The following is a 13,937-nucleotide window of genomic DNA, read 5'->3' on the forward strand; positions in this document are numbered from 1 at the left end:
ACTCAGGACTGGCACACAAGCCCAAAGGCCAATATTAATCTCCCACTGTATTTTTATCAGGGAGAATTTATACACCCCACAAAAAAAAATACAGAAAAATGAAAAGGCTTTCTATGGCCCACTATGTGAGAGAGATGGCACACACAGGGATGGCACTCTAGCAGAAATGCCAAATTGCCAATCTTAATCTCCCACCAAAAAAAAAAAAAAAAAAAAAACAGGGAATGTCCTACAATTACTATCTCCCTGCCTGCAGTAATCTCAGCCAGGTATGGCAGGCAGCTACTATCTCCCTGCCTGCAGTAATCTCAGCCAGGTATGGCAGGCAGCAATAAGGAGTGGACTGATGCACAAATGAAATAAAAAGTGTGGACAAACAAAAAAGATAGCTGTGCAGAAAGGAAGGAACAAGAGGATTTGTGCTTTGAAAAAAGCAGTTGGTTTGCACAGCGGCGTACACACAGCAATGCAGCTATCAGGGAGCCTTCTAGGGCAGCCCAATGAGCTACAGCGCTGAGGGGAAAAAAAAAAAAAAAAAAAATTCCACTGTCCCTGCACACCGAGGGTGGTGTTGGACAGTGCAAATCGCTGCAGCACAAGCGGTTTTGTGGTTAATGGACCCTGCCTAACGCTATCCCTGCTTCTGACAAAGCGGCAGCAACCTCTCCCTAAGCTCAGATCAGCAGCAGTAAGATGGCGGTCGGCGGGAACGCCTCTTTATAGCCCCTGTGACGTCGCAGACAGCAAGCCAATCACTGCAATGCCCTTCTCTAAGATGGTGGGGACCAGGACCTATGTCATCACGCTGCCCACACTCTGCGTTTACCTTCATTGGCTGAGAAATGGCGCTTTTCGCGTCATTGAAACGCGACTTTGGCGCGAAAGTCGCGTACCGCATGGCCGACCCCGCACAGGGGTCGGATCGGGTTTCATGAAACCCCGACTTAGCCAAAAGTCGGCGACTTTTGAAAATGTTCGACCCGTTTCGCTCAACCCTAATCGTATATACTCGAGTATAAGCCGAAATTTTCAGCCCATTTTTGGGGGCTGAAAGTCCCCCTCTCGGCTTATACTCGAGTCATGCCTGGGGGTCGGCAGGTGAGGGGGAGCGGGGGCTGTGTAGTTATACTTACCTGCTCCCGGCACGGTCCCTGCAGTCCCTGCTTCTTCCAGCGCTGCATCTTCTTCCTGTATTGAGCTGTAACATGGCACCGCTCATTACAGAAATGAATATGTGGCTCCACCTCCCATAGAGGTGGAGCCGCATATTCATGACTGTAATGATCGGTAACTGTGACCGCTCAATACAGGAAGAAGATGCAGCGGTGGAAGAAGCAGGGACTGCAGGGACCGTGCCGGGAGCAGGTAAGTATACGGGGAGGGGAGCGCTGCGCAATATTTACCTGCTCCTCGCTCTGGTGCGGCTCCGTCTGCAGCGTCCTCTTGCAGTGACGCTCAGGTTAGAGGGCGCTGTGACGTAGTCAGTGCGCGCCCTCTGCTGAGCGTCAGTGATGGAGACGGAGCCGCACGAGGAGCAGGTAAATATTGAAAACGCTGGCGTCCTGAACGAAGAGAGGTGAGTATGTGTTTTTTTTTTTTATTGCAGCACCAGCAGCATTCTATATGGCACAGCATTATATAAGGAGCATCTATGGGGCCATAATCAACGCTGCAGAGCAATATATATGGCACATCTTTATAAGGAGCATCTATGGGGCCATAAAGAACGGTGCAGAGCATTATATATGGGGCACAGCTTTATAAGGAGCATCTATGGGGCCATAATGAACGGTGCAGAGCTTTCTATATGGCACAGCTTTATATGGAGCATCTATGGGGCCATAATGAACGGTGCAGAGCTTTATATGTGGGGCACAGCTTTATATGGAGCATCTATGAGGACATAAGGAACGGTGCAGAGCATTATATGTGGCACAGCTTTATATGGAGCATCTATGGGGCCATAATGAACGGTGCAGAGCATTATATGTGGCACAGCTTTATATAGAGCATCTATGGGGCCATAATGAAGGGTATGGAGCATCTATTTTTATTTTTGAAATTCACCGGTAGCTGCTGCATTTCCTACCCTGGGCTTATACTCGAGTCAATAAGTTTTCCCAGTTTTTGGTGGCAAAATTAGGGGGGTCGGCTTATACTCGGGTCGGCTTATACTCGAGTGTATACGGTACTTATAATTGTACTCCAGTAATCATACAAACATCTGACTAAAAGATCCAAAAACCCTGAAGCAGCAAACTTTGTGAAAACCAAAATTTTTGTCAGTCTCAAGTTTTCTGGCCACAGCTGTACATTCATCATGAGCCGACTGTACAATGACCTGGACAAATAATAACAGGGACAGAGGAGGAACTATAATCTTCAAGGTAATAAGCTGTACATACAGACATTAGACCTCCTACAAGGTCACTGGTGTGGGGATCTTCATCTTTGGTTCCCAGCTGTGGAGAATAAAGTTCTGTTGTCCTCAGTATTTCTAAAACTCTGTCCAAGGCCTCAGCCACAGTGACGGGACTGTTCTCCTGAGCTGCGTTTATTATATTAATGACCTGTAGAGCAAATCAGATAGGAACTCGTTATATTTAGTCCCCTGCTTAAAACATTTGTTACTTTTTAGGTTTATGAAATTATTTTCCACTATTGTACGTTACTCTGGACTCTGCTGCTGTCGTAACAAAGAATATTAGTAGTATTATTAGTACCCAGCACAACTATGGGTACAATGTGAAGTCTTTGCTGGCTGACAAATTGCTTAGACATCAAGTATAGAAATCATTATTATCTACAGAATTTCTTAACCTCTTCTCCCCCAGGACTAGTTTGTTGTTTTTTTTTTAGTTTTATTTTTCCTTCCAAAAGATATAAGTGTTTCTATTTTTTCTGCTGACATAGTTGTATGAGCGCTCGTTGTAGTCTTGATTAACACCATTCATTTTACCCTACAATATACTGGAAAATGGGAACCACTTCCAAGTGGGGTAATATGATGAAAAAAAAAAATCACAATTCCACCAGGTTTTGTTTTTACAATGTTCACCATGCAGTTAAAATGACGCGGTAACATGATTGTTCGTTCAGGCTACATGATGACATAAAACGTGCTTATTTTACTTTATGTTTTCAATATTTAAAAAAGAATAAAAAAAAATTGTTTATGTTGCCATTTTTTAAGACCCATAACTTTAAAATGTTTCACTTCAAAGAAGATGTATAAGCGCTTTTTTTTTGTGTGGAGAGCACTAAGATTTATTGATACATTTTTAGGGTGCGCAAACGTCATTTTGATAGTGTTTTATTGCAGGTTTGGAAGAAGGTGTAGCAACCAAAAATGGCCATTCTGTCAAAAAATTTTTTTTCCTTTACAGCATTTCCTATATGTTAACGAACACTTCATTTCCCTCCTCCCCCAGCAGAACTTCGAATCATAAAACACTTAAATGCTGATGTCAGAGAGTGACAGCACTATTTAATTAAACAGCATGGATTGGCAATAGTTCTGAGCGGTAGGTGGCGGCTGTATACTACATGTACATCAGATGTCGGGAAGGGCTTAAAGGAACATTAAATAAGACAGCATCAAAAAGTACATTTCACAAAATTTTCACGTTGAACTGGACAAATGCTGTAATAGTGGCTGACAGATGATGGAAACATTGCTTCGCTTGATTGTTATTTTAATTTTACCTCAACATTGCAGAGATATTAGCAATCAAAGTATTGCAGAGATATTAGCAATCAAAGTATTTGGCTCCTAATTAGTTAACTTTTTTTAAGTCCAAGCTGGTGCTATCAGACAGTTTTAATTGGGGGCGTGTACTTCTCCTATATGAGGTTGACCATTCATGCAGGTAGCAACAGACTGGAGAAAGAAGAACATGTCCCCACCTTAGCTCAGAACAGGCTTCTCAGTGTGTGAGATGTATGACAGACAGCCCTGATCTCCTGGTCTAACCTCCTGCATGATTACAAAGCCTGTCCAGATGTGTGTCGGTAATCACACTCATTTCTGTTGTGCTCAAAGCAACTTGTAAACTTGCTCAGCACTGAGATCAGAGCAGGCTGTCATTATATATTTCACACAGCAGTAACTTGACTAATCTGGGCAACTCCTGTGTGAGACATATAATGACAGTGTCACACTCGGACATGGATATGCCCAACAAATGACAAAGCATATAAGTATAACAAAATGGAAAAAGGGGAGCGGGGGATGAGACTCCTCCTGGCACCAACCTGTGCCTGTACCTAAGATTCCCTAATGCCCTATGCGAGTCCTTCCCCCACGCCACAGTCACGTGCCTAGTCCCTGACTATCACCTCTATCAACCATGGCTAGTGCACTGGCTGGCAAGGATGATAGCCTTGACACTGCAGATAAAGACACATGGGAAGAGACAAACAGGGGACAGAGAAAAAAGGTAACTGCTGTGGAGCTTAGCAGCAGAGAAAATGGCACCAGGGTCGCAGAATTCCCACAGCAGCAACACCAACACCATCAACACAGGTGAACTCCACACATCTAATTCATCATTATATAACTAAAACTCTATAACAGGCAATCAGCTGATGGGTCATGTGACTATTTAAAGGGGGTGGGAGCGGTTATAACATCAGCTGGCCAGCCTGAACCAAACTGCCAGCAAGAGGCTGACATTAACCCATGCTGGATCAAAAGGAAAAAAAACAATATTTAAATTTCAGCAGACCTAGGACTATCATGAATCACTCAATGATTCGTGACAGACCACCTGCAGAGCGATTAAGAGTTGCTGTGACCCCAACAAATATAAGTGTGATTAACGATACATCTCTGGACAATGTGGAGTGAAGGGTAGTACACCAGAGGTGACAGTGCTATGAGAGAAGAGCTGATATAAGGGTTTGTAGAGTGACATGGCTTAACTCAGCTGTACTTCCCCTCCCCCTACACTGATGGGATTTTATCTGAAAGGTATTAGTCATCTGAGCTTTCTAATCATGCAGGAGGTTAGACCACAAAACCAGGGCTGTCTGACATTTCATCTCTCACAGTGAGAAATATGACATGTGACATGCAACATAAAGATTGCAATGTCACAAATAAGACTTGCTGATGTGGTACATATGTCACTATCTTACCCTAGTCTTACAAATTAAGGCACTTACTTTTGTTATTGGGGCCTCTATGGTCATGGTATGTATCCGCGCCATTGAGGGGTATCTGTGATTCTGTAAACTTGCTGCTGTATAATGTAAAATATAAAGATTATTATACAATGTTTTTTGTTAAATCCTTTCAATAAGTCAGTAACTGCAATGATGTATGTGCAAAATTTTACTATTGTTTGTACAACTTACAATAATTTATCAAGGGCTTAAAGGGAACCTGTCACCCCCCAAATCAAAGATGAGCTAAGCTCACCAGCATCAGGGGCTTATCTACAGCATTCTGTAATGCTGTAGATAAGCCCCTGATGTATCCTGAAAGATGAGAAAAAGAGGTTAGATTATACTCACCCAGAGGCGGTCCCGCTGTGGTCCGGGTCCGATGGGTCCTCCCATCTTCTTACGATGACGTCCTCTTCTTGTATTCACGCCGCGGCTCTGGCGCAGGCGTACTTTCTCTGCCCTGTTGAGGGCAGAGCAAAGTACTGCAGTGCGCAGGCGGCGGTAAAGGTCAGAGAGGCCTGGCGCCTGTGCACTGCAGTACTTTGCTCTGCCCTCAACAGGGCAGACAAAGTACCCCTTCGCCGGAGCCGCAGTGTGAGGACAAGAAGAGGACGTCATCCTATGAAGATAGGAGGCCCCGAACCGGACCGCAAAGCCCATCGGACCCGGATCGCAGCGGGACCGCCCCTGGGTGAGTATAATCTAACCTCTTTTTCTCATCTTTCAGGTTACATCAGGGGCTTATCTACAGCATTACAGAATATTGTAGATAACCCTCTGATGCCGGTGGGCTTAGCTCATCTTCAATTTTGGGGGTAACAGGTTCCCTTTAAAGGGGTTGTCCACTCCTAGGACCAAAATTGTTCAAATTGCAATCAGCGTAGGGTTTAAAAGGAACCTGTCACCCCTCTCTGGCATTTTTAACTAAAAGAGCCACCTTGTGCAGCACTAAGGCTGCATTGTGACATTAATATTTATAATTTTGGCGCCATACCTTTAGTCTGTCTGGTGGGCATGTCTTTTCCCCCAGACAAAACTGCCTCCCAGCCATCAGTCAGCCACTCCGTGCACCTGGCGCCACCTCCTCTATCTTCAGTAACGTACCCAGCACCTGCGCTGTGCTTTTCTTTTTCGGGCATGCGCCGTTTGCGCTGCCCTTCGACTCACATCATCTGATGGAATTCATCATACTCAAGGCCTGAGATCCCGCCCTGCAGTGTGAATAAATCATAGCACACTGCAGGGCGGGATCTTGGGCCTCGGGTACACACAGGCGCGAGATGAATTCCATCAGATGATATGAGTCGAAGTGTGACCTACCTGTAATTAGCTTGCAGAATGCTAGCGTTTTCCAAGCGATCGGTAGTATCGCTTGGAAAACGCTGGCATTCTGCAAGCTAATTACGCTAGCAAAACATAGTGTTTAGCAGGAAAATGCATGCCAATGAGTTTTACCAGCGGCAGGGAGTTGCGAAATTGCCACGGAAATTTCCACGGCAATTCAGCAACGTGTGCACATAGCCTTACCCCTGATTAATAGCCATCAGACAGTCGAAATTGGAACAGCAATTTCATTGTGAGAGGAGGAATTATATTCACCTTTAATGGCTATTACAGTAACTTAGAACATTACTATCTGATGACCTCTTCATCACCAACAATCTCTCCTTCCTTGGCATAACTGAAACTTGGCTCACCCCCCTCTGACTCAGCCTCTCCAGCTGCACTTTCCTATGGCGGATTCCACCTCTCTCACAGCCCTCGCTCCAGCAACAAACGCGGTGGAGGGGTTGGCTTGCTCCTGTCCAACATCTGCTCCTTTACTCCAATCCCACTACCACGCTCCGCTACTCTTCCCTCATTTGAGGCGCACTCCGTCTGCATCTATTCCCCCTCCAACCTCCAGCTTGCTGTCATCTACTGCCCCCCAGAACTAGCCATCTCCAACTTTCTCAACCACTTCACCACCAGACTACTTCATTTCCTCTCTGCTGACATCCCCACTATCATCATGGGTGACTTCAATATCCCCATTGACACTTCCACATTAGCTGCCTCTAAACTTTAATCACTGACTGCCTCCTTTGGCCTCACTCACTGGTCCTCTGAGGCCATTCATAAAGTTGGCCACACGCTGGACCTCATCTTCACCCGCCTCTGTTCCCTTACTAATCTCTCTAACTCACCCCTCCCCCTGTCTGACCACAACATACTGACATTCTCTTCCCTCTCCTCTCCCAGTGTGCAACCCCCACTCCACAAACTCACTCACCCTCGCAGAAATCTCAAACACCTCAATTTACAATCACTCTCTGAGTCCCTTCTCCTTCTTACAGACATAGCTTCCTTCCATGACACAGATGCTGCTGCCTCTTTTTATAACACCACAATAACAGCAACACTCGATTCGGTCGCCTCATTCATGCATAGCAAAACTCGTACACTCAACAGGCAGCCCTGGCTGACCAGCCATACCAATGCATTGAGACGGGCTTCCAGGATCACTGAGCAGAGATGGAAGCGATTCCGCTCTGCAGACCACTTCACTGCATACAAGCAGTCCCTCGCCAGCTTCAAGTCTGCGCTCACTGTCGCAAAACAAACTTACTTCTCATCTCTCATATCCTCCCTGTCTCACAGCCCTAAACAGCTTTTCAACACTTTCAATTCTCTACTCCATCTACCCGCACCCCCTCCCTCACCTCTCATTTCTGCTGAAAACTTTGCCTCCTTCTTTAAACAGAAGATCGATACGATCAGAGAAAGCTTTGGTCCACAGCGCCCAATGCCCCTCTTAGCTGCTCAACCCTGTTCCTCCAAAACCAGCTTCTCGACCATGGCAGAAGATCAGGTCTCCACCCTCCTGTCAAGATCACACCTCACCACTTGACCCGCTCTCATCCCTAACCTCACCACAGTCTTCATCCCAACCCTAACACATCTCTTCAACCTATCAACCTATCACTCACAACAGGTGCCTTCCCCTCATCCTTCAAATATGCCAAGATCACACCCATCCTCAAAAAGCCCTCCCTCAACCCATCCTCTGTGTCTAGCTATCGCCCGATATCTCTTCTCCCTTATGCCTTAAAATTACTGGAACAACATGTCCATCTTGAACTGTCCTCCCACCTCTCCTCCTGCTCCCTCTTTGACCGGTTACAATCTGGCTTGCGACCCATCACTCAACTGAAACTGTCCTAACTAAAGTCACCAATGACCTACTAACTGCCAAGAGCAAGCGACACTACTCTGTCCTCTTTCTCCTAGACCTGTCTTCTGCCTTTGACACTGTAGACCACTCCCTTCTGCTGCAGATCCTCTCATCTCTCGGCATCACAGACTTGGCCCTATCCTGGATCTCATCATATCTGACAGACCGAACATTCAGTGTCTCCCTCCTTCACACCACCTCCTCACTCCGCCCCTTGTCTGTCGGTGTTCCTCAAGGCTCTGTTCTAGGACCCCTACTCTTCTCCATCTACACCTTCGGCCTGGGACAGCTCATAGTATCCCATGGTATGCAGTATCATCTCTATGCTGATGACACGCAGATCTACCTATCTGGACCTGACCTCACCTCCTTACTCACCAAAATCCCAAACTGCTATCTTGGTCTTTTCGGCTCGTTTTCTAAAACTGAACATGGACAAAACAGAATTCATCATCTTTCCCCCATCTCACTCTACCCCTCCACCAGACCTATCTATCAATGTGAATGGCGGCTCACTTTACCCAGTCCCACACGCCCGGTGCCTCGGGGTGATCTTCAACTCTGCCCTCTCTTTCAAGCCACATATCCAAGCCCTTGCCTCCTCCTGCCATCTCAAACACAAAAATATCTCTCGGATCCGCGCATTCCTTGACCGCGACACCACATAAACACTAGTGCATGCCCTTATTATCTCCCACCTTGACTACTGCAACCTCCTACTCTCTGGCCTCCTCTCTAGCACTCTGGCACCACTCCAATCCATCCTACACTCTGCTGCCCGACTAATCTACCTGTCTCCCCGCTATTCCCCAGCCTCTCCCCTATGCCAAGTCCTTCACTGACTTCCTATCGCCCAGAGACTCCAGTTCAAAACCCGTACAATGAGATACAAAGCCATCCACAACCTGTCTCCTTCATACATCTGTGACATGGTCTCCTGGTACTTACCTACACGCAACCTCCGATCCTCTCAAGATCTCCTCCTCTACTCCCCTCTCATCTCTTTTTCCCACAACCTCATCCAAGACTTCTCCTGTGCTTCCTCCATACTCTGGAACTCTCTACCACAACACATCAGACTCTCGCCTTCCATAGAAACCTTCAAAAAGAACCTGAAGACTCGCCTCTTCTGACAAGCCTACAGCCTGCAGTGATCCTCAACCTACTGAACCGCCCCACAACCATCTCTACCCTCTCCTAGTGTATACTCACCCATCCCCTGCAGACTGTGAGCCCTCGCGGCATGGTCCTCCCTCCTTATGTACCTGAATGCCTTGTATTTTTTTTACTCATGTTTAATTGTATTTGTCTATATTTGCCCCCTTTTCGCATGTAAAGCACCATGGAATAAATGGTGCTATAAAAATGTATAATAATAATAAAATAATAATAATAATATGGACTCTGTATGTTTAAACTAGCACAACTTTATTATTATTATTATTAATATTTAATAAAAGTTACTTGTAAATCTTAAAATCTTTAGTTAGGGTCTATTTGCCATTCGGCAATTTGTAAATTATGTCCACTACTAGGACAACCCCTTCTTAAACCAAATGTTTGGCCCCGATAAAATAATAAAGCATATACTCACCTCTCGTGGTGACACCGTTCCCGCTGTGTCGGCACTCACTCTCCTCGGGAGTGTCATGCGGTGTTGTCACAAGTGATGTTGGCACCTAATCAGCATTGGCATCACTGTCTCCGCGTTCTGAGAAACTGAACATGAAGAGTAAGCCGGGGATCAGCTGCAGACCGGACTTGCTCTACATGTTCAGTTTGTCTGAAGGCTTTATAAATAATATTCTTACTTATGTATTATGTCTAAGCTATAATTTTTTTTCTAATTAGGATTTATATGTCAAGAATCAACCTTTATCCAGCAAAAAATCGCTTAGAGTACATGGAAAGTGGTTTGGTGAAATCTCTGCTCTGAAGGCGACAGAACCGTGAATGCGGATGTGGCCAAATAGAAGGGACAGAAAAAGTGAACAACTCCATCAGAAAAAAACATCAGCTGTAAGTTACTATATATTACTGTACTCTAATTACTTGTATGTTCTCCAGGACTGGAATCTCCCACTGTATGGTCACCATATGGCAGTAATATTGGTGTTGGTCCTTGTGTAGAGATTTATTATTTATTTTCTGTAGTAGCACAGTCATTGGTTGAGGTTCTCCTATACATACGATCAGGGTGCAACTATGGGTTTATCGGCTAGGGGACTACTCAGATGTTTTGCCCCCCACCCCATCGAGATGAACACTGAGCACCACCTCTGGAAGGGCCATTATACTGTATTAAAGTACATCATATTGTATGAAGGGTTGTGTGGGAGCCATCATATTATGTGGAAGGGCTATAGAGGGCCTCATACTGCGTGGGAGGACTTTGACTGAGCCATTCTACTGTGTAGAGGGGACTGTGGAAGCCATTACACTGTGTGTGTGGGGTACTGTGGGGGCTATCATACTGTATTGAGGTCACTGTGTGGGCATCATACTGTGTTAGGGGTCACTGTGGAGGTATCATACTTACTGGAGAAAGGGGACTATAGGGTCATCGTACTGTGCTTGTGGAGGAATTCAATGTAAAGGTATTATAATGTTTTTGAGGGGCACTTTTTTGGCATTGCACTTTATGGGGGCCATGAAAGGTGTATCTTAGTGATTAGGAACACTAATAGGCTTCAATAAGAGCAAAATTACTTTGCAAGGGCTGGGATCTATGGGGTAAGGTTTCTCCTTGTCGAGAGTGACATGCCAGGTCTAGCATGTCAGTATGAGGAGACTTAAAAGCCTTGCATGCTCCTCTGGGAAATTAAATATGCAAATTGTCTATTCAGAGAGGAAGAGGACTTGAACTCTAGTGCCACCTATTGGACGTATCAATCCTACAAGTCAATATTGACCCTTTAATGAGCCTTGCAATATGACTTAGGATAAAAGCCAAATCACAATCTCAACTTGCCGACATGGTGCTTCGGGGTATTGCCCCTCGTCAGTGCAAAGTATGAGATCTGACTTGGCTAGATGAGAGGGCTGCAAAGTTGTAAGGCATGCTCTTCTGTGACCTCGCCAAATAGTATTTTTTGGGGGGATGAAGATATGGGGGGGACCCAACTAGTGCTTCTTATTCAGGGCCCCCATGATTTCTATGTATGCCCCAGGCTAATCACGTCTTTTATTAAGCCTAAAAATGTATCTCATCTCTCAGTGTATCCAGGGGATGTGCTGCCAATGCATAGGCATATTGCAAGGAGAACAACAGATTATATCAGTGATGGCCCTTCTTGATGTAGTCCGCATTCGCCGATTTAAAATTGCCTGTAAAAATGCAATGGTTGATTTGTTATATAATTGATCGCAATCATTATAAGCAGAAATCTGCCAGTATAGAAAGACCTTTCATTACATAGTAACATAGTTAGTAAGGCCGAAAAAAGACATTTGTCCATCCAGTTCAGCCTATATTCCATCATAATAAATACCCAGATCTACGTCCTTCTACGTCATTGGAAGTCCTATTACAATTTTAGTGCACTAATAAGTGAATTCTATTTTCATTTCCTTACCATCGCTGCTCCGTGACGTGATTGACCTTACATCTACTGACTCTTTCCTTCTATTCTTATGCCTGAAGGAATGGGAATGGGACTCTGCAAGACAATGTTTAGAGAATTTAAAAGAAAGTGATTATTCCTGCACCATAGAGATATACTCATAAACTATATTACTGGATATCATTAGTCCGGCCTGCCTTTAACTCTCCTTACAAGATTCTAAACTAGAAATAAGGAGGTAAAGATTCCCCAGCGTCTTGAGACAAAACTGAAAAAATCCTCGGTAGATCACCTGTAAGTGCGATGTCTCCAGAGAATTTTTCATCTCGATTTATCTTGTATATCTACAGGAGATAACAGAGATAAGATTAAATTAGTACAAGGCAATGTTTAACCAAATATTTGCTTTCCCCACACGATAAGAATTTTGGAGCATTTGTTATGTGCCTCGGTAATTTTTCATGGAAAGGTAAGAATAGATTCACAGCCGAGGGTCCTGACTTCTGCTATAAATGGAAGCTATGGCACCAATGTGTTTGGGACAAGGTATTTATTAAAACTGGCAATAATAAAGCTAGCATTCTTGCCCAGAGTAGCCACTCACTGCATTTTGAGAAATTAAAAGGATATAACTTTCCAGTAAATGTATGTCCTATGCATGGGATATGACATAAATGTACAGTAGATGCTGGTCTCTGATGCGCACCACTAACAGTGGAGAGTTGGTGAGAATTATCATTCTCTTATAAAGAAATTCTGACCACATCGCCACTGACTGTAATGGTCAATGGCCCCATTATTGAGCTACTTGTGGGAGCCGCATTTGAGCCCATTTTTGCTATTAGGCACTCACGGTCCTGGGCCTAAGGCGGTATGCTTTGGGAGGTCAGCACCAGATACCAGGTGTTTTTATTTGTTTTTTGTTTTTTTAAATAAGGGCTCCTCTTGTCTCCCCTTTTCTGGCACCCGGGGAAAAGGGTGAAAGCTGGTCATGCTCCTCATATACTGCACATGCCAGATGGCAGCAACTGCAGCCCATAGGTAGGGAGAGCTGTGAGCAGGGGCAGTAGGCTTTTCCTGAAGTGGGTGATGGTGGTGAAGGGGAGGATGGGGTGATTGGATTACAGACAAAATACACCTAGTCAAAAAACTCTTTGCGATCAGAATATCGATACACAACAGACTGAGGCTTCATTCAGACATCCGTTGTATGGGAAAAAAATTGACAGATTTTCGTCAGGGAGTTGGATCTAATCTGCCGTAACTTTTGGTCCAAGTATCCTAGATGCACTTCCCAGACAGCACTAGAATAATACACAGATGGTATCCAGGGGCCATCCATTTATTTTTATTTGAAAGGGAGAGTTTGATCTGTGATTCTCTTTTAATGAACAATTGGTCGGCATAAAAATACAGACATGTGAACAAAACATAATAAAATGTAACAGGTACTATAATGGGTACGTGTTATATCCATGAAAAAAACAGAATACATACAAGAAATAAGGATTTCTCAAAGTAACAAGCAAACTCAATGTGAATGGAGGCTTATTCAAATGATTTTAATGTCATAATTTTGGAAACAACCCACAAGTACATTCTCTCTTTCTTTAGTGCCAAACAGTAGCTATTGTCTATGGTGACTGAGGCTTAATGTTACTTTTCTGTTCCATAAAACTTTTACTTTTTATGTAGAGAAATAATTAGGCATGTATACCTGCTTATTGTTGTCAGAAGAACTGCACTGCTTCTTTACAGACACAAAGTGTTTAATTTTCCTAGAAACATAAAGAAGCAATAATTATCCATCCATGACAATTACTTATGAAATTACTAATCTGCAATAACAAAAGTACAACAGTATATTTATATATTTGTACAGTGTAACATTCCTAAACAGGTAAAAGGGTATTTTATCTAAAAGGTTATTTTTTCCATGCCAGTCTTGAACCTATAGACCAGTGGAGTAAGGTTCCCCAAATTTAAAAACT

General features: G+C 44.2%; 1 protein-coding gene across 2 annotated transcripts in view; it reads right to left on the reverse strand.

Annotated features, from left to right (window-relative positions):
- Nucleotides 1–13,937, reverse strand: part of PDE8B (phosphodiesterase 8B) — a 235,870-nt gene that overhangs the window by 43,383 nt on the left and 178,550 nt on the right. For both annotated transcript variants that reach the window (XM_069749992.1, XM_069749999.1), the window contains exons 10-14: nt 13,664–13,724; nt 12,239–12,290; nt 11,959–12,042; nt 5,167–5,243; nt 2,406–2,570 (exon numbers count right to left, since the gene is read on the reverse strand). In XM_069749992.1, the coding sequence (XP_069606093.1) occupies nt 2,406–2,570; nt 5,167–5,243; nt 11,959–12,042; nt 12,239–12,290; nt 13,664–13,724 (439 nt within the window). The remainder of the gene's footprint in view (nt 1–2,405; nt 2,571–5,166; nt 5,244–11,958; nt 12,043–12,238; nt 12,291–13,663; nt 13,725–13,937) is intronic.

This window comes from Ranitomeya imitator, chromosome 1, assembly GCF_032444005.1.
Source record: "Ranitomeya imitator isolate aRanImi1 chromosome 1, aRanImi1.pri, whole genome shotgun sequence".
In the NCBI taxonomy this organism is placed as follows: Eukaryota; Metazoa; Chordata; class Amphibia; order Anura; family Dendrobatidae; genus Ranitomeya; species Ranitomeya imitator.